The following is a 25,150-nucleotide window of genomic DNA, read 5'->3' as shown; positions in this document are numbered from 1 at the left end:
AGCCCTAATTCCAACCCTAACCCTAAGTGCCCACGTTGCGGATTCATGTGAGATTTTTCCGCACCATTTTTTAAAAATCCGCAGGTAAAATGCACTGCGTTTTACCTGTGGATTTACTGCGGATTTCCAGTGTTTTTTGTGCGGATTTCACCTGCGGATTCCTATTGAGGAACAGGTGTAAAACGCTGCGGAAGCCGCACAAAGAATTGACATGCTGCAGAAAATACAACACAGCGTTTCCACGCTGTATTTTCCTAACCATGGGCACAGCGGATTTGGTTTTCCATAGGTTTACATGGTACGGCAGACGGAGGTGAGCGGAGCGCAGGACGGAGGACCGGGGAGGAGATCGGTGGCGGATCAGGGTTTCCACCATCGGCCATGGCTGGATTTATAATATTTCACCAATTTTCATAGGTGAAATATTACAAATCGCTCTGATAGGCTGTTGAAAGTGCAACAGCCAATCAGAGCGATCGTAGCCACGGGGGGTGAAGCCACCCCCCCTGGGCTGAAGTACCACTCCCCCTGTCCCTGCAGATCGGGTGAAATTGGAGTTAACCCTTTCACCCGATCTGCAGGGACGCTGTGTCACAGGTCGGATTGGCACCGACTTTCATGACGCAGCGTATGCGTCATAGGTCGGGAAGGGGTTAAATTTTCACCAGTTTAACAGGAGAAATTGCACCATTCAATTTGTTGTGCAATTTCTCCTGAGTACGCCCATATGTGGGGGAATACTACTTTTGAAGCACAGTGGAAAGCTCAGAAGGGAAGAGGCGCAATATTGGAGTTCAGATTTTGCTGGAATAGTTTGTGGGTGCCATGTCACATTGGCAGAGCCCCTGAGGTGCCAGAACAACAGTAACCCCCGATATGTGAACTCATTTTACATACTACACTCCCCAATGAATTCATCTAGGGGTCCAGTGTTCATATTAACACCATGAGTGTGTCACAGAATTTTATACCATTGCGCAGTGATGAAAAAAAATAACTACATTTTTACCACCAAGATTTTATGTTAGCCCCAGATTTTACATTTCCACACAAGAAGTGGGTAAAAAAGGCATTAAAATTTACGAGGCTGAAGTTTGTTTCTTATTCATTCAGTTTCTTATTCGGAGCTGAAGTTGGTTTCTTATTCATCAGTGTCTTATTTGGCAAATTTTTTTTTTCTTATTCGGAGCTGAAGTTCGTTTTTTATTCATCAGTTTCTTCTGCGATTTTTTTTTTATAGGTTTAACAAAAAAATAAGCATCACAATAATAAAACACAATGCAGCGAGGTGCCCTGATGTCAATACAATGAAAAACAGCTACAAAAACAATAAAACTGGCACAAAAATGGGCATCATCATTTTTGTGCCAGTTTTATTGTTTTTGTAGCTGTTTTTAAGTGTACTGACATCAGGGCACCTCGCTGCATTGTGTTTTATTATTGTGATGCTTATTTTTTGTTGTTAAACCCATTTTAAAAAAATAAAAAAACGAACTTCAGCAACGAATAAGAAACTGAACGAATAAGAAACTGAACGAATAAGAAACTGAACGAATAAGAAACTAAACGAATAAGAAACTAAACGAATAAGAAACTAAACGAATAAGAAACCGAACGAATAAGAAACCGAACGAATAAGAAACCGAACGAATAAGAAACCGAACGAATAAGAAACCGAACGAATAAGAAACCGAACGAATAAGAAACCGAACGAATAAGAAACCGAACGAATAAGAAACCGAACGAATAAGAAACCGAACGAATAAGAAACCGAACGAATAAGAAACCGAACGAATAAGAAACCAACTTCAGCTCCGAATAAGAAACTGATTAAGAAACCAACTTCAGCTCCGAATAAGAAACTGAACGAATAAGGCCGGTTTCATATTAGCGTTTGGAGAAGCTGCGGACTTCCTCTGTGAAGCCCCGCCCTCGGCCGCACCTCCGCCTACTTCTGCATGCGGCCGGCGTGCGGCCACGTACCTATCTTTAACATTAGGTACGCAGGTCGTGCCGCTGTATGCGGATACTTCCGCATGCGTCGTTTTGACGATCCGCATACAGCGGCACGACCTGCGTACCTAATGTTAAAGATAGGTACGCTGGCTGCATGCAGAAGTAGGCGGAGCTAGCGGCAGAGGTGTGGCTGAGGGCGGGGCTTCACGGAGGAAGTCCGCAGCTCCTCAAAACGCTAGTGTGAAACTAGCCTAAAGGCCCCGTCACATTAAGCGACGCTGCAGCGATACAGACAACTATGCCGATCGCTGCAGTGTCGCTGTTTGGTCGCTGGAGAGCTGTCACACAGACCGCTCTCCAGCGACCAACGATGCCGAGGTCCCCGGGTAACCAGGGTAAACATCGGGTTGCTAAGCGCAGGGACGCGCTTAGTAACCCGATGTTTACCCTGGTTACCAGTGTAAAATGTAAAAAAACAAACAGTACATACTCACCTTCACGTCCCCCGGCGTCCGCTTCCTGCACTGACTGAGCGCCGGCCCTAACAGCAGAGCGGTGACGTCACCGCTGTGCTGTACTTTCACTTTATGAGCCGGCGCTCAGTCAGTGCAGGAAGCGGACGGCGAGGGACGTGTGACAGACATCAGAGGGTGAGTATGTACTGTTTGTTTTTTTTACATTTTACACTGGTAACCAGGGTAAACATCGGGTTACTAAGCGCGGCCCTGCGCTTAGCAACCCGATGTTTACCCTGGTTACCAGTGTAAAACATCGCTGGCATCGTTGCTTTTGGTGTCAAACACGACGATACACGGCGATCTGACGACCAAATAAAGTTCTGAACTTTCTTCAACGACCAGCGATATCACAGCAGGATCCTGATCGCTGCTGCCTGTCACACTCAACGATATCGCTATCCAGGACGCTGCAACGTCACGGATCGCTAGCGATATCGTTTAGTGTGACGGTACCTTAAGAAACCAACTTCAGCCTCGTTTAAAATTTGTCCCACAATTTCTACTGAATGTGGCTGTACAGTACTGCTTAGCCATAAGGAGAGACTCGGAATGGACGGAGCGCTATTTGCCTCCTGGAGCGCAGATTTTCCTAGAACAGTTTGCAAACCCCATATACAGAGCCCCTAAGTGCTGGAAAAGCAGAATTCCCCCTCAAGTGACCCCATTTTGGAAATTATACCCATATGGGAATTTATCTACAGGTGTAGTGACGATTTTTACTCCATGGGTGTTTTCCAGAAACAACCAGCAATGAATGTTGCCGAGTGAAAATTGCAAACTGCTGCTGTAGTGACCAGTACGTTATGCCCAATTTATGCACCTATAAGTTAGGCGGACTCTCATCGCTTCAGAAATGCCAAACATGTAAACGCTAAATGTGGTTTAGGTACACTGTGGGGCTCAGAAGGGAGGGGGCACTGGGATTTGGGAAGAGAAATTTGTTGAATTTCTGATGAGGGGCAAGGAGCCTTTTCGCTTTTCCAGAGCCTTTGTACTACCAGTAACATGGAAGCCCCCTATATTTCCGCTAACAGATGACAGACCTGAGTGGGGACTTGCTTTTTTTGTGGACCGAGTTGAAGCTTTTATTGGGAACATTCTACATAACGTCAGGGATCACATTTATCAGGAGCTCTATGCTGAGCACTTACTTTGGGGTTTCCATCTAAATCTCTGAGTGACGTGATTCAGATGAAACCCCCAAGGGATCCAATCTCTATAATGAGACAGCAGAGTTACTCTGGACTCTGGCATTTGTTAAGCGGTGTCCTTTTCAGAAGTGCACAAAACTGTGGCCGACAGCACTTCTATAAAATCCTAATAAGACGGACACCGTCGGATCATAGGTCAGATGGCGTCCACAGTGCCTCCATCTGCTTCATTATATGGAATCTTCCGCAGGGAGTTCCATATGAATCACCTATTTCAGAGATTTACACGGAAACCCTGGTGTAAGAGCTCAGCGCAGAGTGCAGGATAAATGTGCGCTGAGCCTTACTGCAATCTGTGGGAGGCAGAATGAACAAAACAGCAGGTGAAGAATTGGTTTCATTTATTTATTTTTTACACTGTTCCAAGTGCGATATAAGTGATAAGGCGGATTTACTCTTTGGGTTGATTACAGTGATAGATTTATTTCATGCTTTATGTTTGGCTGCTGTCACACTAAAAAAAAACGCTTTTTATTGCAAAAAACTAGTTTTTGCATCGCCATATTTTAAGAGCTATGTTTTCATATTTTGGCCAACTGTCGTGTGATTGTTTTTTTTTGATCGAGGAGTTGACATTTTATTGGTACCCTTTTCAGACACATGACATTTTTTGATTGCTTTCTATTCCGATTTTTGAGAAGCAGAATGAACAAAAACCAGGAATTCTGCAATTCTTGGGGGGAGTGAGGTGGTGGTTTATGTTGTTTTGCATGTGGTAAAATTGATAAGGCAATTTTATTCTTCGGGTCAGTATGATTACAGCGATACCTTATTTATATATTTTTTCTATGTTTTGTCGCTTTTACCCCCAAATTTTTCCACTGATGGAGCTGCATATTTGCTTGTTTTTTGCGGGACAAGATGACCCCTACCATGTTTATTTATATTAATCTTTTTGATTGCATTTTATTCCACTTTTTGTTCAACAGTATTATGGTAAAGTGCTTCCCCCCCCTCTTTTATGGTGTTCACTAAAGGGGTTGACTAGTGGGACAGTTTCATAGGTCAGGCCGCTCTGGACGCGGCGATACCAAATGTGTGTACTTTAGTTTATTTTTTTTTTCTCAAAAATATTTATTTATGGGTACAATATATTTAGATTTTTTTTTTTTTTTTTACAACTTTTTAAAAACTAACTTTTTTACTTTGTCTCAGTTGCTGATAATGCTCTGTACATTATCAAGCAACTTTGCAAGCTCTAGTGACCCAGATGTCATCATGACAACACTGGCAACGACTGGGACCGGCAATGACATCACGGGTGCTCCGATCCAAGGACAGAGAGGCTGTCTTCCCTCTGCCTGCTCCCAGAATGCTAAGATCGAGTTTGATTGCAGCATTTAGGGGGTTAAAGTGCCAGGATCTGTGCGGGACCGCTCCTGGCACTGAGAGCTGGGTGTCAGAATCAATAAGACCCAGATGGGAAAGGGGTTAAAGTAAAGTATTACCTTCGCACGAGAACTATTTTTTTATTTTTGTAGAAATGCATCCAATTGTGGAACCTATTTTTATTCCAAGATCTATTGGTTAAAATGTTATTTGTTCATGGGACAACGCTATTGAGGCGCTGAATGCATTAGTTATAGTTAATCTTATTACAATTGTACTACTATGGGCCAGATCAGCTTATTTCACCTCAAAGTCATAATTGTCCAATAAATGCAACTATCTCACTGAAATTAAAGAAGAGTTTTCAAGTCTCCCAAAATGTCTCTTTAGGTAAAGAATTGTATTTCCCATGATATCCTGGACTTTTTTTTTTTAACTATGTGCTGTTCCTCTGTTATTCATCTTAGGCTACATTCCAACAATGAGTTTTTGAGGTTGCAGATTTTCTGCAGCATTTCTGCACCTATTAAGCAAATTAGATTTCTTGCATTTTTTCATCGTGTTTTTATGGGTTGTCATGTCTGGATTACACAAGCATTTTTAGTGCGTTTCTGTAGCTAAAACACACTAAACGCATGTGCATTTTTTTTACCTGCGGATTTTCCACATCCAATTTTATGGGAAAAGTATGCACCAACTCAGCGTACTTGAAAGAGAAATTGAAATGTTGCGGATTTTAAACACTCACCGCAGGTCAGTTTCAGTTGCAAAAAAAAATAAAAAATAAAGAAAAAAGACAGTGGATCTCCTATCCATTATGCTGAACTGTAGCCTTTATTTTTATGCAGAAATAATATACAACTTGCTGAAGCCTAAGAGCACCGTTTGTGCTCGAAACGCGTCCAGCGACTACATGGTAGCTTCCATCCAAATGATGTAATTTTTCGCTTGTCAGCAGTTTTCCAAATTTTAATATGTTTAAAGGGCCACTGTCACCCCCTCCAGCCGTTATAAACTAAAAGAGCCACCTTGTGCAGCAGTAATGCTGCAGTCTAACAAGGTGGCTCTTTTAGTTTTTGCTTCTGTTATTCCCTCAATAAAGCGTTTTATAATTTTCCCCAAATACCTGTCTTTGTACCTGGAGGCGGGTCTGAAGCCTCCTCTGTGAAGCGCCCAACTGCCGTCACTCATCTCTTCTGGGGCGATGGTCGCCGCCCCCTGAGCGCTGTTATCTTCTGAAATCCGGCGCCTGCGCTGTGCGTGCCTGCCTAGGGCTTGCGCAGTGTTCATTGGCCGTCATAGCTCAGCTAAAAGAGCCACCTTGTTAGACTGCAGCATTACTGCTGCACAAGGTGGCTCTTTTAGTTTATAACGCTGGAGGGGGTGACAGTGGCCCTTTAAATACATTTTTTATACCTTTTATTCCTGGAGCTGGATTTCTCTTTCCATGTGCACAAGTTTCAATGTCAGACAGAGATGTTTTTTCCTTGCTCGGACATTATGTAGACTACAGACGAATGTTTCTACTGGGTGAGCTGAAAAGTTTTTCTGTTTTTCTATAATTCAGCCATTGACTGACTTAACACCTTTGCCCTCAATCTTTGTTTTGGCTCTAAAATAATTATCCGCACTCCAAATGTAAATTAAAATGTTACACATTCTTCATTTCTGATGGAACCTGTCGTATCACATCGCAGAAAGTTCTGAGGAGTCACTTACCAGTGTTTAAGCTTTCGACTCGCAGCGGTAAGCCAGACTGTGCCACAGCTACAAGCTTCAGGGCAATGTAGAACTGGCTTCTTCCAAAGTAGCCAAGCCTCGTTGCTCCACATAGCTCCATGATCTGAAAAATATTGGCGAGAAGAGGAGTGTAACTATAAACTAGATACAAAATAAGGTAGGACATAAATCTGACCTAAAGCGGAGGACAGCAGGTCAAGCGCTAAAGTCCCAGGAGCCATCAGCTGCGCGATACTGCATCAGTAACACTTAGCCAAGATCCTGTGTGGGCTCCCATGTCTCCTACTGAATGTAAAGATTGGGACCGGAGGTCAAAGTGGCCTCATGCTCCTATCTATGGTAACAAGTTAGGTCAGGTTGACATATTTAACCAGGATCTACATTATTCTACAAGGCATTTGTTAGGAGGGGGAAAGCCCAAATCTTAGCTTCCTATTCACAACATGCCTGTAAAGTTTTGACTCTTTTTGTCATGAGTCACACCAACACAACTGAACTATTCTACCAGTGATGAAAGATATCCTCTAATTAACAAGCAACCTGGCAGGTTCTCCTAGCGTCGCTTGTGAGATCACACCCAAGAATAAAAAGCTGAACTAATTCTTCCCTTATGAGTTAGGTGTAACAAGGACATGAGGCCTTTATGGCCATCCAGCACTTAGGTGTTAGCTAGCTACATGCATGTAACAAGAATATGTTCAGAAAGACACATAGGATCAAAGGAAAAACATTGGGCCCATTCATCAAAGCTTGTACGACACTATTCTGGCGTGAAAAGCTATGTTGTGTTGTATCATTTGGGCACAACTCGGGGAGACGCTAAAATTTTGTGACTTTTGGTGTTCTCACCCAAGGCACAGATGGGGCAGGACGGGGGCCGCTTGTCAAATTCATGATGACCTGTGGTGTACACACCTCAAATCTTTCTCTGGCAGGGACTGGAGCAGGATTTGTGGCCATGCACGCAAAGGTGTACGCCACTCGACAAACACTTCCAATTCACGAAGAGGCATACCTCCTCATTAATGCCAGCATGAACGCCAGTCTTCATGAATTGGATCCATGAATGTGCACACACAGACAAGAATGAGCAAGTCTCATCGAAAATATGGAAGAATCATGCTTTTTGCAATTTATTTAATTCAGTCAGTCCATGTAAAAAATAAAAAATAAAAATATGGTAATTTGAACAGCTCCATTGAATGACACCGGTCTGAGTGCAGTCTGTTTTCTCGCCACCTAGGTCGTGTGAATGTAGCCTTACTCTGCCGGATGGAGCAATGTTATTCTACTATCACAGATGTTGTTGTCATTTGCTGTGGACTATTTAAGGAAGAGGCCCATTTAGGAACGGGAAGGCATCTATACCTGTAACCGGCCCATCTAATAGGCTTATCCGCCTGTGCATCTATACCTGGCCCTTTTGTCTCAGGACTTTACATATTAGTGTCCATTAACCTTTAGGTCTGAGCAATTTGACTTCTTGAAGAATTGGATTTGTACAAAATAATACAAGTTTATTTATGCCAGAAAGCCAAAACTAACCTAAAGAAGCACTGACTTGTTACTGCTATGTACAAAAGCATGTGAAAGTAGTCATCTCTTGGATTTTTACCTATTTTGTTACACTATAACCTGTGTTTATTTTTGCAATCCGATTTGTGTGTGATGCATCAGCACTAAATAGTCTAAGTTGGTGAAGTGAGAAAAATATAGGCATAAATTCAATGTATGGGATCAAATAACTAAAAATTGCCATGTGCATATGTATTCACCCCTTTTGCTATGAAGCCCCTAAAAAAATTCTGGTGCAAGCAAATGCCTTCAAGTCACATGCTTAGTGACAGGAAGCCACCTGTGTGCAATCTACGTGTCACATGGTCTGTCAGTATATACACACACCTTTTCTGAAAGGCCACAGAGGCTGCAACACCATTAAGCAAGAACCACCACTGACCAATCACCACCATGAAGACCAAGGAGATCTCCAAACAAGTCAGGGACAAAGTAGTTGGGTTATAAAAACATATCCCAATCAGATATCCCAGACAACCATCAAATCCATTATCATCAAATGGAGGCTCTACAAAGTACTGACTTTAGGGGAATGAATAGTTGTGCACACTGGAGTTTTCAGTTATTTTTTCCTGTTTGTTGTTTGCTTCATAATAAAAAGAAAACCAAATGTTCACATTTGTAGACATGTTCTTTACATGAACTGATGCAAACCCTCAAAAAAAAAAGTGAAATTCAAGGTTGTGAGGCAGAAAAAAAAGCAAAAAATGCCAATGGGGAAAATACCTTCAATATATAGATAGACACACATAGATTACAATCTCTTACAAGCTAGCGCTGTTATAATTTGGAGACAACATATGATCTTCATGACAGCTTTTATAGTCATAACAAATGCATAGAGAACCTGGCAGTCACCAGCCTACTGCTCACATACCAAATTAGACAGTGGGTGCCAACACTTAAGTGACCACAGCCATTACTCTGGCACCCGACTAAAACCCACACGCTGAGTGCAACCAAGTGTTCACGTGTTACAAACGAAATGTGGGAATAAGTCACTGGTAAAACCTCTGAATTCTCGAGAACAATGGGATCCTATGGATAGGTAATAAGTTGTAATCACGGGACAATCCCTTTAAGAAGTGTAAATGAGAGTGACATGTTGTGAGTAAGATATGGCGGATGGGTCAGGCCAGTTTCCTGGTTTTAGAACAACTTGTTTGTAGCTTCCCTCATGACAGATCTAATACGTTTCCTCTGTATCTATTTTCCCTGCTTATCTGAGCTTTTGGGGAAAAAAAAAAAAAAAAAAAAAAAACACACTGCAGCCAAGATGTAACAGGCCATCTTGTAGCAAGGGAAAAATACCGTATATAAGCAATGTTTTTTCTCTTATACAGTTTTAGATAGACTTTAAAAGGGATTTTCCTTTTTTTCTTAAAGATGCCAAAAGGATTGTTGAATAGTTAGATAACCATTTGCATTGCAGTGGGTGAAGGGGCCGCCATCCTTCTCTGATCCATAGACAGAAGGTGGCCGGCATGGTCGTTATTAATTAAAATGCCTCTACTCATATTGTTACTCTATATCTTGATCTTTGGGAAGATTAGACCGGTAAAGCCCTCATCTACAAAACGTGATGGTCCTGTTATATGGTGGCTTAAAAAACCTGCACATTCTCGACCGGGTCCATCCCCATAGGACTGATACACCAACCTCTGATCCACTTTACTGCTATGGTAATACGCCTTTATCAGTCCCATGGGCACACCTGGCATCTGATCCATGCTGCCCGATCTGTGGGCCGCAGGTATCAGGCACTGGCTGTATGATCTCAGCCTGGGATATCCGATTCTGAAATGCTGCGGAGTTTCAAAGAACAACTTTAATAAGTCTCTGCCTACATGAGTGTACCGGGAGAAGCCACGGCCTGCCCAACTAGTCTACAGCGTGGTCTCAGACCCTGCCTGGCGGCTTTTAAAAGGGGCTGTCCACTACTAGGGCAACCACATGATCAAAATGTGTGGCCCGACTTCCTCTTCACGCTGGATTTGTCCAAAGGCGGGGACAGTGATGCCAGCTCTGATTGGGCGCCAGTGTCATTTCTCACAACAGCAGCAAAAGAGCCCCGGGGGAGAGCGAGTGCCGACACCATGGGAACGGCACCGGTACAGGAGGCAAGTATTGGCTTTATCAATTGATCGGGGCTAAGCGAGTGGCATGAGAATCTGTCCAAGTAGTGGACAACTCCTTAAAGTATGTCTTTCTGTGAAAAGCTGCAATGTTTATATACCTGCCTGAGACGTACAGCTAGTCCTGTGGAGTGGGCAGCAGGTTCCCTTTAAATCCAATTCAGTACTCTGTAAATCCATTCTACATCAAGCAGGAAAAAAGGTGAAACACCCCCCTCCCTAAAAAGGTGAAACGCAAATCAGATTTTTTTTTCTCGTGCAGAAAATCAAACAAAACAAAGGATTTGCATCAACAAGCCTGACCCAATTTTTCATTCGTCTATTTCTAACATCTGTGTGTCTTTCTTCTGAAGCAGCAAAACTACTGCAGGTTCCCCGGGCTCCTCTTACCACTGTGGTGCCAATTTTGGCTAGTTAAGCTCACCGTAGGAACGTGGCCTTTGTTGAGTTTTTGCCATTGTATAATTTCTGCACCTATTTAAACTTAGGTTACCTGTGGTTTTTCATTGCTTTTTTTAACATTGTTTTTTGTCTCTTTCTTGTGTCATGCTTTAAATAGAGCTGCTTTGTTTTTGACATGTCATGATATTTGGCCTTGACAAAACTGTATTGATATACTTGGCCCAGATTACATGCGTTTTTAATGTGCTTCCACATGGAAAAGCACTAACACCTGTGCCTTTACCTGCAGATTGGCGGCATCTACAAGTCTATGGGGAAATTCCGCACATAGAACGCAGCACACCCGCAAGACAAATGCTGCAGAGTTGAAACCAGCACTGCAGGTCAGTTTACAAGCAGAAAAAAAATAAATAAAAAATAAGCACAGTGGGCGTGAGATTTCTACTAATCCCACCCACTTTGTTACTTACACCAGCTGACAACCGATGGGGACAGAGCCATCACCAGTGTAAAGTTACACCGGGCAATATGCTAGCATAAGCGATCTAATCACCTGCCGAACGAGCAATACACCCAGTGAATGAACGCTTCGCTTACTGCTTGTTTATGGGGGCAGACAATCTGGAACGAGTGGGCCTACATTTACTGACACGTCTAAATGCACCCTTAAGCCTCACTCAGGCGTCCGTATTGCATGTACACGTACCCTTTATAGTCTACTGGGCTGTTCACATATCTATGCTGCATACCTACTGGTCCACAAAAAAAAAGAAAAAAAATCACAAGCGATATCTCCATCAAAGCTCCCCATACAGGTTTATGGGTGTGTGAAATGACAGACAGCATTAGTGTATAGATCATGTGCTGTCCGTGATTAGCACTGTAAGGAATAGGAGAAGCTCGCTAATTTACCTATAGATGAAAATCTCTAAACAAACAGATGAAAAATGGTCTGTGGGCTTAGTTACAAGGAAAATCATGGACGTTTGAATGAGGCATTAGGCTACATTCACAGATCAGTGGCAACAGAACATGCTCGAGTGCGAACAGTGTTTTTGGCGTGCTCGAGTAATATGTTCGAGTCCCCGCGACTGCATGTCGACAGCCATAACACATGCAGGGACTGCCTAACAGCTGCCGCGGGGACTCGGACATAGTATTAGCACACACTAAAGAGAACACCTTATCCGAGCACGTTCACTCAACACTAATCCCCATCCATTTCAATGGTGGAGTCTGATCCACGACACGGATGAGAACAGGACATGCTCTGATTCTCACAGACTGGAGACACGGACCCATATTTAAAACGGATGCGTCTATGAATCAATGAAACTATTGGTCAGTGTGCTGTCTGAGAAAAGAAACTGGAAAGCACACAAAAGTGTGAATTTAGGCTCAGTGGCAGACTGACCACACACAGATGCCAATAGGTTCAATCAATCAGTTGAAGGGTGAGTTTGGTGGAAGTCTGAAGGCCTAGAGAAACAAAACTAGTAAAACAAAACTTGCCCGTCCCTTTAATGTCCGTCAGGAGTCTATCAGGCGGGCATACTGGTGGAAACCTCTGGCACTACTTGGCTATTCACAGTACCAATCTGTGGGCACTTCTGTGTCTGCCATTTGGACATTGTCAACATAAGATACAGTGATGTGGGATTGGATCAGTTTAACCTGAAGCACGGACTGATTGTAGCTGCAGAGCCAAGAAACACATGGACTCTCTAGGAAGGATCCAAACACACAACTAAAGCCACGGTGAGTCTCTCAGCTCAGTGTCTGTAAGCCAGAACCAGGAGTGGAGCAAGGACCAAGGTAAAAGACTCACCAAATACTGAGGGGGTGAACATGGCCTAATATATATACGGGAGAAACAGGAATACAGCTACCATTAACCCAGGGCTACTCGCTCACCACGGCCACTGTATAATGTTGCCACGTTGCAGCATAGTGCTGTAAGTGGGATCACAATGTGACCCGAAAAATACCGCAACTATAACAAGCAGGAGGCAAAAGGAATTCCAACTTTTGCAACTCGGTGTGGTATATTGCGGGACGCCATGCAACTCTATAGCAACGGCATAAGCAGCGGTCACCGGCCACGTGTCACTACCAAAGCCACCGTGTAGCAGCGATCACTGGCAACGTGTCACTATCAAAGCCACCGTGTATCAGCGGTCACTGGCCACATGTCACTACCAAAGCCACCGTGTATCAGCGGTCACTGGCCACATGTCACTACCAAAGCCACCGTGCAGCAGCGGTCACTGGCAACGTGTCACTACCAAAGCCACCGTGCAGCAGCGATCACTGGCAACGTGTCACTATCAAAGCCACCGTGTATCAGCGGTCACTGGCCACATGTCACTACCAAAGCCACCGTGTATCAGCGGTCACTGGCCACGTGTCACTACCAAAGCCACCGTGCAGCAGCGATCACTGGCAACGTGTCACTATCAAAGCCACCGTGTATCAGCGGTCACTGGCCACATGTCACTACCAAAGCCACCGTGTATCAGCGGTCACTGGCAATGTGTCACTACCAAAGCCACCGTGTATCAGCGGTCACTGGCCACGTGTAACTACCAAAGCCACCGTGTATCAGCGGTCACTGGCAACGTATCACTACCAAAGCCACCGTGTATCAGCGGTCACTGGCAACGTGTCACTACCAAAGCCACCGTGTATCAGCGGTCACTGGCCACGTGTCACTACCAAAGCCACCGTGTATCAGCGGTCACTGGCCACGTGTCACTACCAAAGCCACCGTGCAGCAGCGGTCACTGGCAACGTGTCACTACCAAAGCCACCGTGCAGCAGCGATCATCGGCAACGTGTCACTATCAAAGCCACCGTGTATCAGCGGTCACTGGCCACGTGTCACTACCAAAGCCACCGTGCAGCAGCGGTCACTGGCAACGTGTCACTACCAAAGCCACCGTGCAGCAGCGATCACTGGCAACGTGTCACTATCAAAGCCACCGTGTATCAGCGGTCACTGGCCACATGTCACTACCAAAGCCACCGTGTATCAGCGGTCACTGGCCACATGTCACTACCAAAGCCACCGTGCAGCAGCGATCACTGGCCACGTGTCACTCCCAAAGCCACTGTGTAGCAGCGGTCACGTGTCACTACCAAAGCCACTGTGCAGCAGCGGTCACCGGCCATGTGTCACTACCAAAGCCACCGTGCAGCCCCAGCCTTGGATACACAGCTCCCATTATATCAGATGGAAGGCATGTAGTGTTCCTTCTACAGATGCCGTGTACAGACCAAACCGCCATACTCAGGACTCTGCACTCCTCTTTCTGCAGCGCCCCAAACAGGAGATAATATGAATTACAGCATCTGATAGATCAGCACATGACAAATCATAACATGACTCGCTTAAGCCAAATTCAGACAGCTGGATATCGCAGTCCGAGTAAAGCATATATGATACGGACGAGTTTGGGTCAGGAAATAGACGGATGTCTGAACTCAGGCTTAAGTGGATCTCAATTACTCGTCGTAAAATGGCGATAGGAACGAGTCCAGGATGGGCACAGGATTCACCGATCTTAACCAAGAGGAGAACTTTTTGGCAAAAGGCACAATTGATCCACTGAAATAGTTAATAATGTGACAGTTTTCCTTCAACTTTTATAGAAAAATCAAGAAAGAAAGAAATCAGATGTGAGGACACATGGGAAGAAGCTGCCAAAGTCCCCCAGGTCAGGAGAACCTAGACCCAAGCACTTCCCCAGACACCCTGCCCGCAGACCTGGGGGGACGTACCCAGGGGTCAGAGGTTAGCGGCGGATTAGGGAAACACAAGATTACCTGCAGGGAGACCTCACTGGGGAGCTGGGCGGCTCGGAAGAGCTCCAGCACCCGGCCATTGGAGGCCACCTTCTTGGTGCTGTCAGTGTCACAGTAGGCGAAGAGGTCAGAGTAGTACTTCTGCTCAGCATCGCTGAGGGACAGGCCTTCCATGCTCCCAGGCCGGACCACCCTCACTTCCAAGGCTGGAAACACCACGAAGTCCCCCCGAAAGCCAGGAGCGGGGGGCTACAAGCCACATGTGCCACACCACAAGTCAGGGCAGCTGGGGGCTAGAAGACACATGTGCCCTCACAAGTCTGTGGAGCGGGGGGCTACAAAACACATGTGTCCTCACCAGTAGCCAGGGACCTAGGGGGCTACAAGCCACATGTGCCCTCACCAGTAGCCAGGGACCTAGGGGGCTACAAGCCACATGTGCCCTCACCAGTAGCCAGGGACCTAGGGGGCTACAAAACACATGTGCCCTCACCAGTAGCCAGGGACCTAGGGGGCTACAAAACACATGTGCCCTCACCAGTAGCCAGGGACCTAGGGGGCTACAAGCCACATGTGCCTCACCAGTAGCCAGGGACCTAGGGGGCTACAAGCCACATGTGCCTCACCACAAGCCGGGCGAGCTGGGGGCTACGAGCCACACGTGCTGGGGGGCACCGCTGTCCTCATGTGTCAGCAGCAGGTGGGGAGTACCGCCCCTCTAAGCGCACAACTTCCCTCAGCGGCCGGGAAGAGAAGCCCGGTGCTCCGGGTCACCGGCCACAGCCCAGCCGGACGGTAAGCGCTCGGCTGCCACAACTCTGCCGCCCCGGCTGCTCCCACTCCACAGCTCCGGTGCGCCCCGGGATGACGTCGTCACATACACAAGTCCGAAAAAGACGTGAACTGAGGAGCCGGATGTAGAGCGGGGCACCCTTCACCCGCCGGACTGACAGGTCTGGGAGGAGCAGCAGACACAGCAGTGCCTCTAGTGGTGGGGAGGGATATCCAGCGAAAGGGACCGCGCGCTCGTCACTGCCCTAGATGAGAGCGCGTGCGCGAATTCACAGAGCGAACACAGACGGGACTTCAGCGTCACCCAGTGGTACTGTGCGGTGTTGCACCTTCCGCTCAGGTTCTGAGTGAATAAAGGTTATCCTCTTGTTTATGTTTATTATTTACTCCCTCCTAGACCCTTCACAGTCCGGCTTCTGCCCCCTACATTCAACTGAAACTGCCCTCATCAAAGTGACCAATGACCTTCTGACAGCAAAGTGTAAGTGACCACTCTCTGCTCAGTCTTCTCGACCTGTCTGCAGCTTTCGACACTGTTGACCACCGTCTCCTACTCCTAAAGGTACCTTCACACTCAGCAACTTTACAACGAGAACGACAACGATCCGTGACGTTGCAGCGTCCTGGATAGCGATATCGTTGTGTTTGACACGCAGCAGCGATCTGGATCCCGCTGTGATATCGCTGGTTGGAGCTAGAAGTCCAGAACTTTATTTGGTCGTCAGATCGGCGTGTATCGTCATGTTTGACATCAAAAGCAACGATGCCAGCAATGTTTTACATGGAGCTAACGACCTGTGAGAACGATAAGTGAGTCGCCGTTACGTCACAGGATCGCTCCTGCATCGTTCTGGAGCTGCTGTGTTTGACGTCTCTACAGCGATCGGATCGTTGTCTATATTGCTGCAGCGTCGCAGAGTGTGACGGTATCTTTAGGCTCCAGTCACTAGGCATTAAGGACACTGCTTTCTCCTGGTTCTCCTCCTATCTTTCTGACCGCTCCTTCAGTGTTCTGTTCTCCGGCTCCACTTCATCTCCTCTTCCTCTCTCTGTCGGGGTACCTCAGGGCTCAGTCCTTGGCCCCCTTCTCTTCTCCCTCTACACGGCCCCAATTGGACAGACCATCAGTAGATTTGGCTTTCAGTACCATCTTTATGCTGATGACACACAACTATACACGTCATCCCCTGACTCTACCCCCGCTGTACTACAGAACACCACTGACTGTCTGTCCGCAGTCTCCAACATCATGTCCGCTCTCTATCTGAAACTCAACCTCTCCAAAACTGAACTTCTTCTGCTCCCACCATCTACTAACCTCCCTAAACCTGATGGTTCCCTCTCTGTGGGTGGCACCATAATAACACCCCGGCAGCAGGCACGCTGTCTGGGCGTTACGTTTCACACCAACCTCTCCGCTCTTCGCCAGTCGTTACACTGGCTGCCCATTCATTACAGGATACAATTCAAAGTACTTGTTCTCACCCACAAATCTCTCCACAGTGCGGCACCCCCTTACATCTCCTCCCTCATTTCTGTCTATCGGCCTAACCGACCTCTGCGCTCTGCAAATGACTTTAGACTAACCTCTGCCCCAATCCGTACCTCCCACTCCCGACTCCAAGACTTCTCCCGTGCTGTGCCAATCCTCTGGAATGCTCTACCCCAAGAAATTAGGACCATCCACAACTTGCATAGTTTTAGGCGCTCCCTCAAAACATATTTGTTCAGAGCGGCCTATCATGTTCCCTAATAAAAGTCATTTTATGTGTAAGGGCTCGTGTGTAGCCCAATTCACTACTTCCATCTATCCCCCTCCTCCTGAAGATGGCTGGACCATCATTGTAAATACATCATTGTAAATACACACCTGCGCTTTGTATCTCCCCACCTCATTGTAGATTGTAAGCTCTCACGAGCAGGGTCGTCTTATTTTGTCTTATTTTGCTTTATTACTGTATTGTTAACATTGTTACTTATGACTGTTGTGTTTGAAACTGTTAAACTGTAAAGCGCTGCGGAGTATGTTGGCGCTATATAAATAAAGATTATTATTGTTATGATAGGCCCCAATAAAATATCCCATCATTCCACAAAAAAACATACTGTCATGATCCAGGTTGGCGTTTGCTTTCTGCTTTCTGAACTAGTCAGGGGGTCGGGTTAACCTTCTCTGCTCGACTTCTGACCTGTGCATCCATCTCCCATTTTTGTTTTTGATTGTTCTGCCTGGCTCTGACCTTTTGCGTGTTTTTTCATCTCGTCCTATTGTTACCGCACTTCCGACCGGCTTTCTGACCTCTGGCTTGCTTCAGACCTTGCCTTCCCCTCTGACACTGCGTTCCTGGCTGTTGCTGACTTTGGCTTGTACGACCTCTCTACTGCCCTCTAGCAGTGTTTGCTCAGCTCTACTGGTCTTCAGTTGAGGTGAGCTCCTGTTACCTCCCTTCCTCGCCCTCTGGTGGATGTTTCTGTATTGCACGACACATACCCCTTTTTCTTGCAAATGTCAGGAGAAACATGCGACGTGAACACACTTCCCAACGGCGTCCCCCAGCATTCCTCTCTGTCCTCAGGCTGTCCCCTTAGCATTCCTCTCTGTTCTCAGACTGTCCCCTTAGCATTCCTCTCTGCTCTCAGGCCATCCCCTTAGCATTTCTCTCTTTCAGCTGTCTTCTGTAATCTCAGGACATCTCTCTGGCTCCTCTGCTCTCAGCCCAAGGCACATCATAACTTTGAACTACACAATGTGCTGTGGACCAGGAGCGAAAAGGAGCATCTAAAAACCGCTGTGACGTGAATTGGCCTGAGGTGCTGAAGAGGTGAACTGACTTTGGACTCAAAAGAACAATCTATATACAGTGGGGCAAAAAAGTATTTAGTCAGTCAGCAATAGTGCAAGTTCCACCACTTAAAAAGATCAGAGGCGTCTGTAATTTACATCATAGGTAGACCTCAACTATGGGAGACAAACTGAGAAAAAAAATCCAGAAAATCACATTGTCTGTTTTTTTAACATTTTATTTGCATATTATGGTGGAAAATAAGTATTTGGTCAGAAACAAAATTTCATCTCAATACTTTGTAATATATCCTTTGTTAGCAATGACAGAGGTCAAACATTTTCTGTAAGTCTTCACAAGGTTGCCACACACTGTTGTTGGTATGTTGGCCCATTCCTCCATGCAGATCTCCTCTAGAGCAGTGATGTTTTTGGCTTTTCGCTTGGCAACACGGACTTTCAACTCCCTCCAAAGGTTTTCTATAGGGTTGAGATCTGGAGACTGGCTAGGCCACTCCAGGACCTTGAAATGCTTCTTACAAAGTTACTCCTTCGTTGCCCTGGCGGTGTGCTTTGGATCATTGTCAAGTTGAAAGACCCAGCCACGTTTCATCTTCAATGCCCTTGCTGATGGAAGGAGGTTTGCACTCAAAATCTCACGATACATGGCCCCATTCATTCTTTCATGTACCCGGATCAGTCGTCCTGGCCCCTTTGCAGAGAAACAGCCCCAAAGCATGATGTTTCCACCACCATGCTTTACAGTAGGTATGGTGTTTGATGGATGCAACTCAGTATTCTTTTTCCTCCAAACACGACAAGTTGTGTTTCTACCAAACAGTTCCAGTTTGGTTTCATCAGACCATAGGACATTCTCCCAAAACTCCTCTGGATCATCCAAATGCTCTCTAGCAAACTTCAGACGGGCCCGGACATGTACTGGCTTAAGCAGTGGGACACGTCTGGCACTGCAGGATCTGAGTCCATGGTGGCGTAGTGTGTTACTTATGGTAGGCCTTGTTACATTGGTCCCAGCTCTCTGCAGTTCATTCACTAGGTCCCCCCGCATGGTTCTGAGATTTTTGCTCACCGTTCTTGTGATCATTCTGACCCCACGGGGTGGGATTTTGCGTGGAGCCCCAGATCGAGGGAGATTATCAGTGGTCTTGAATGTCTTCCATTTTCTAATTATTGCTCCCAATGTTGATTTCTTCACTCCAAGCTGGTTGGCTATTGCAGATTCAGTCTTCCCAGCCTGGTGCAGGGCTACAATTTTGTTTCTGGTGTCCTTTGACAGCTCTTTGGTCTTCACCATAGTGGAGTTTGGAGTCAGACTGTTTGAGGGTGTGCACAGGTGTCTTTTTATACTGATAACAAGTTTAAACAGGTGCCATTACTACAGGTAATGAGTGGAGGAAAGAGGAGACTCTTAAAGAAGAAGTTACAGGTCTGTGAGAGCCAGAAATCCTGATTGTTTGTTTCTGACCAAATACTTATTTTCCACCATAATATGCAAATAAAATGTTAAAAAAACAGACAATGTGATTTTCTGGATTTTTTTTTCTCAGTTTGTCTCCCATAGTTGAGGTCTACCTATGATGTAAATTACAGACGCCTCTCATCTTTTTAAGTGGTGGAACTTGCACTATTGCTGACTGACTAAATACTTTTTTGCCCCACTGTATATAATTGTCTAAGGGGTACTTCCAGTTTTCTGTCTGCAACTTCCGTCACGGAAATCCCACGTCGCTGATTGGTCTCGCCAGCTGCCTGTCCTGGCTGCCGCGACCAATCAGCGACGGGTACAGTCCGATTAGTCCCTTCATACTCCCCTGCAGTCAGTGCCCGGCGCCCGCTCCATAATCCCCTCCAGTCACTGCTCACACAGGGTTAATGCCAGCGGTAACGGACCGCATTATGCCGCGGGTAACGCATTCCGTTAACGCTGCTATTAACCCTGTGTGTCCTGTTGTGAATTCGCTTTTTGCTCCCTCTAGTGGTTACTAGTTTTTTGGACTCTGGATTTTCTGTCATTCCTTTTATCCGCACCTGGGTCGTTAGTTAGGGGTGTTGCTATTTAAGCTCCCTGGACCTTCAGTTCTATGCCTGGCAACGTAGTTATCAGAGCTAGTCTGCTGTGCTCTTGTCTACTGATCCTGGTTCCAGTAATTTCAGCTAAGTCTGCTTTTTGCTATTTGTTTTGGTTTTGTATTTTTGTCCAGCTTGTTCCTAATCTATATCCTGACCTTTGCTGGAAGCTCTAGGGGGCTGGTGTTCTCCCCCCGGACCGTTAGACGGTTCGGGGGTTCTTGAATTTCCAGTGTGGATTTTGATAGGGTTTTTGTTGACCATATAAGTTACCTTTCTTTATTCTGCTATCAGTAAGCAGGCCTCTCTGTGCTAAACCTGGTTCATTTCTGTGTTTGTCATTTCCTCTTACCTCACAGTTATTATTTGTGGGGGGCTTCTATCCAGCTTTGGGGTCCCCTTCTCTGGAGGCAAGAAAGGTCTTTTGTTTTCCTCTACTAGGGGTAGCTAGATTCTCCGGCTGGCGCGTGTCATCTAGAATCAACGTAGGAATGATCCCCGGCTACTTCTAGTGTTGGCGTTAGGAGTAGATATATGGTCAACCCAGTTACCACTGCCCTATGAGCTGGATTTTTGTATTCTGCAGACTTCCACGTTCCTCTGAGACCCTCGCCATTGGGGTCATAACAGTTTGCCAGGCCAGTATTAAATGTTTAATGCATTGCAGAAGAGGGATTATAAGAAAGAAGATTCTGAGTTTTTTTTTTTTTTTTTCTTCTTCCCCTTTACCTCAGAGTGGCTATGCTTGCTGCAGACATGAATGTCCAGACCTTGATTACAAGTGTGGACCAGCTGGCTACTCGTGTGCAGGGCATACAAGACTATGTTATCAGAAATCCTAGGTCAGAACCTAAAATACCGATTCCTGAACTGTTTTCCGGAGACAGGTTTAAGTTTAGGAATTTCGTGAATAATTGTAAATTGTTTTTGTCCCTGAGACCCTGTTCATCTGGAGACTCTGCTCAGAAAGTAAAAATTGTTATTTCGTTCTTACGGGGCGACCCTCAGGATTGGGCTTTTTCGCTGGCGCCAGGAGATCCGGCATTGGCTGATATTGATGCGTTTTTTCTGGCGCTCGGTTTACTTTATGAGGAACCCAATCTTGAGATTCAGGCAGAAAAGGCCTTGCTGTCTATGTCTCAGGGGCAGGACGAGGCTGAAGTGTATTGCCAAAAATTTCGGAAATGGTCTGTGCTGACACATTGGAACGAGTGTGCACTGGCCGCTAATTTTAGAAATGGCCTTTCTGAAGCCATTAAAAATGTTATGGTGGGTTTTCCCATTCCCACAGGTCTGAATGATACTATGGCACTGGCTATTCAAATTGACCGGCGGTTGCGGGAGCGCAAAACCGCAAATTCCCTCATGGTGTTGTCTGAACAGACACCTAATTCGGTGCAATGTGATAGAAAAACCGCAAATTCCCTCATGGTGTTGTCTGAACAGACACCTGATTTAATGCAATGTGATAGAATCCTGACTAGAAATGAGCGGAAAATTCATAGACGCCGGAATGGCTTGTGCTACTACTGTGGTGATTCTACACATGTTATCTCAGCATGCTCTAAACGTATAGCTAAGGTTGTTAGTCCTGTCACCGTTGGTAATTTGCAACCTAAATTTATTCTGTCTGTAACTTTGATTTGCTCACTGTCATCTTATCCTGTCATGGCGTTTGTAGATTCAGGTGCTGCCCTGAGTCTTATGGATCTCTCATTTGCTAAGCGCTGTGGTTTTACTCTTGAACCATTAGAAAATCCTATTCCTCTTAGAGGTATTGATGCTACGCCATTGGCAGCAAATAAACCGCAGTATTGGACACAGGTTACCATGTGCATGACTCCTGAACACCGCGAGGTGATACGTTTCCTGGTTTTACATAAAATGCATGATTTGGTTGTTTTAGGGCTGCCATGGTTACAGACCCATAATCCAGTCCTGGACTGGAAGGCTATGTCAGTCTCAAGTTGGGGCTGTCGTGGTATTCATGGGGATTCCCTGCCTGTGTCTATTGCTTCTTCTACGCCTTCAGAAGTTCCGGAGTATTTGTCTGATTATCAGGATGTCTTCAGTGAGTCTGAGTCCAGTGCACTGCCTCCTCATAGGGACTGTGACTGTGCTATAGATTTGATCCCAGGCAGTAAATTTCCAAAGGGAAGACTGTTTAATCTGTCGGTACCTGAGCATACCGCTATGCGTTCATATATTAAGGAGTCTCTGGAGAAAGGACATATTCGTCCGTCTTCTTCCCCTCTTGGTGCGGGATTCTTTTTTGTGGCAAAAAAGGACGGATCTTTGAGACCTTGTATTGATTATCGGCTTTTAAATAAGATCACTGTCAAATTTCAGTATCCTTTACCGCTGTTGTCTGACTTGTTTGCCCGGATTAAAGGTGCCAAGTGGTTCACCAAGATAGACCTTCGTGGTGCGTACAACCTTGTGCGCATTAAACAAGGTGATGAATGGAAAACCGCATTCAATACGCCCGAAGGTCATTTTGAGTACTTGGTGATGCCTTTTGGGCTCTCCAATGCGCCTTCAGTTTTTCAGTCCTTTATGCATGACATTTTCCGGAAGTATCTGGATAAATTTTTGATTGTTTATCTGGATGATATTTTGGTTTTTTCTGATAATTGGGATTCGCATGTGGAGCAGGTCAGGTTGGTCTTTAAAATTTTGCGTGAAAATTCTTTGTTTGTCAAGGGCTCAAAGTGTCTCTTTGGTGTACAGAAGGTTCCCTTTTTGGGGTTCATTTTTTCCCCTTCTGCTGTGGAGATGGACCCAGTCAAGGTCCGAGCTATTCTTGATTGGACTCAGCCCTCGTCAGTTAAGAGTCTTCAGAAGTTCTTGGGCTTCGCTAACTTCTACCGTCGTTTTATCGCTAATTTTTCTAGCATTGTGAAACCTTTGACGGATATGACCAAGAAGGGCTCCGATGTAGCTAACTGGGCTCCTGCTGCCGTGGAGGCTTTCCAGGAGTTGAAACGCCGGTTTACTTCGGCGCCTGTTTTGTGCCAGCCCGATGTCTCACTTCCCTTTCAGGTTGAGGTGGATGCTTCAGAGATTGGAGCAGGGGCCGTTTTGTCGCAGAGAGGCCCTGGTTGCTCTGTTATGAAACCTTGTGCCTTTTTCTCTAGGAAGTTTTCGCCTGCCGAGCGAAATTATGATGTGGGCAATCGGGAGTTGTTGGCCATGAAATGGGCATTTGAGGAGTGGCGTCATTGGCTCGAGGGTGCTAAGCATCGTGTGGTGGTCCTGACTGATCACAAAAATCTGATGTATCTCGAGTCTGCTAAACGCCTTAATCCGAGACAGGCCCGCTGGTCATTGTTTTTCTCCCGCTTTGATTTTGTTGTCTCGTATTTACCAGGTTCAAAGAATGTGAAGGCCGATGCTCTTTCTAGGAGCTTTGTGCCTGATGCTCCTGGAGTCGCTGATCCTGTTGGTATTCTTAAAGATGGAGTTATCTTGTCAGCTATTTCTCCGGATCTGCGACGTGTGTTGCAGAGATTTCAGGCTGATAGGCCTGAGTCTTGTCCACCTGACAGACTGTTTGTCCCGGATAAGTGGACCAGCAGAGTCATTTCCGAGGTTCATTCCTCGGTGTTGGCAGGTCACCCGGGAATTTTTGGCACCAGAGATCTGGTGGCCAGGTCCTTTTGGTGGCCTTCCTTGTCAAGGGATGTGCGGTCATTTGTGCAGTCCTGTGGGACTTGTGCTCGAGCTAAGCCTTGCTGTTCTCGTGCCAGCGGTTTGCTCTTGCCCTTGCCTGTCCCGAAGAGACCTTGGACACATATCTCCATGGATTTCATTTCTGATCTTCCGCTATCTCAGGGCATGTCCGTTATCTGGGTGATATGTGATCGCTTCTCCAAGATGGTCCATTTGGTTCCTTTGCCTAAGCTGCCTTCCTCTTCCGATCTGGTTCCTGTGTTTTTCCAGAACGTGGTTCGTTTGCACGGCATCCCTGAGAATATTGTGTCAGACAGAGGATCCCAGTTCGTTTCCAGGTTCTGGCGATCCTTTTGTAGTAGGATGGGCATTGATTTGTCGTTTTCGTCTGCTTTCCATCCTCAGACTAATGGACAGACGGAGCGAACCAATCAGACTTTGGAGGCTTATTTGAGGTGTTTTGTCTCTGCTGATCAGGACGATTGGGTGACATTTTTGCCGTTGGCTGAGTTTGCCCTTAATAATCGGGCTAGTTCCGCCACCTTGGTTTCGCCTTTCTTCTGCAACTCTGGTTTCCATCCTCGCTTTTCTTCGGGTCATGTGGAGCCTTCTGACTGTCCTGGGGTGGATTCTGTGGTGGATAGGTTGCAGCGGATCTGGAATCATGTGGTGGACAACTTGAAGTTGTCACAGGAGAAGGCTCAGCGCTTTGCCAACCGCCGCCGCGGTGTGGGTCCCCGACTACGCGTTGGGGATTTGGTATGGCTTTCTTCCCGCTTTGTTCCTATGAAGGTCTCCTCTCCCAAATTTAAACCTCGTTTTATTGGGCCTTACAAGATATTGGAAATCCTTAATCCTGTATCTTTTCGTCTGGATCTTCCTGTGTCGTTTGCTATTCACAATGTATTTCATAGGTCCTTGTTGCGGCGGTACATTGTGCCTGTAGTTCCTTCTGCTGAGCCTCCTGCTCCGGTGTTGGTTGAGGGCGAGTTGGAGTACGTGGTGGAGAAGATCTTGGATTCTCGCCTCTCCAGGCGGAGGCTTCAGTACCTGGTCAAGTGGAAGGGCTATGGTCAGGAGGATAATTCCTGGGTGGTCGCCTCTGATGTTCATGCGGCCGATTTAGTTCGTGCCTTTCATGCCGCT

At 46.1% G+C, this 25,150-nt stretch overlaps 1 protein-coding gene across 6 annotated transcripts in view; it reads right to left on the bottom strand.

The window, feature by feature from the left end:
* The window catches only part of REPS1 (RALBP1 associated Eps domain containing 1), a 133,130-nt gene extending 117,485 nt beyond the window's left edge, over positions 1 to 15,645 (bottom strand). Inside the window, exons 1-3 of one of the 6 annotated variants that reach the window (XM_077289248.1) lie at positions 15,267 to 15,553; positions 14,692 to 15,222; positions 6,734 to 6,857 (exon numbers count right to left, since the gene is read on the bottom strand). In XM_077289248.1, coding sequence (XP_077145363.1) covers positions 6,734 to 6,857; positions 14,692 to 14,844 — 277 coding nt within the window. In that variant the 5' untranslated portion in view covers positions 14,845 to 15,222; positions 15,267 to 15,553. Of the gene's footprint in view, positions 1 to 6,733; positions 6,858 to 14,691 lie in introns of all 6 variants that reach the window. The other 5 variants (XM_077289246.1, XM_077289249.1, XM_077289250.1 and 2 more) reach the window with 5 other exon arrangements.
* Positions 15,646 to 25,150: the final 9,505 nt, after the last annotated feature.

This window comes from Ranitomeya variabilis, chromosome 2 (assembly GCF_051348905.1).
Source record: "Ranitomeya variabilis isolate aRanVar5 chromosome 2, aRanVar5.hap1, whole genome shotgun sequence".
Lineage (NCBI taxonomy): Eukaryota > Metazoa > Chordata > Amphibia > Anura > Dendrobatidae > Ranitomeya > Ranitomeya variabilis.
The sequence above is the reverse complement of the archived record's forward strand: the minus strand, read 5'-3'. Positions and strand labels throughout refer to the sequence as shown.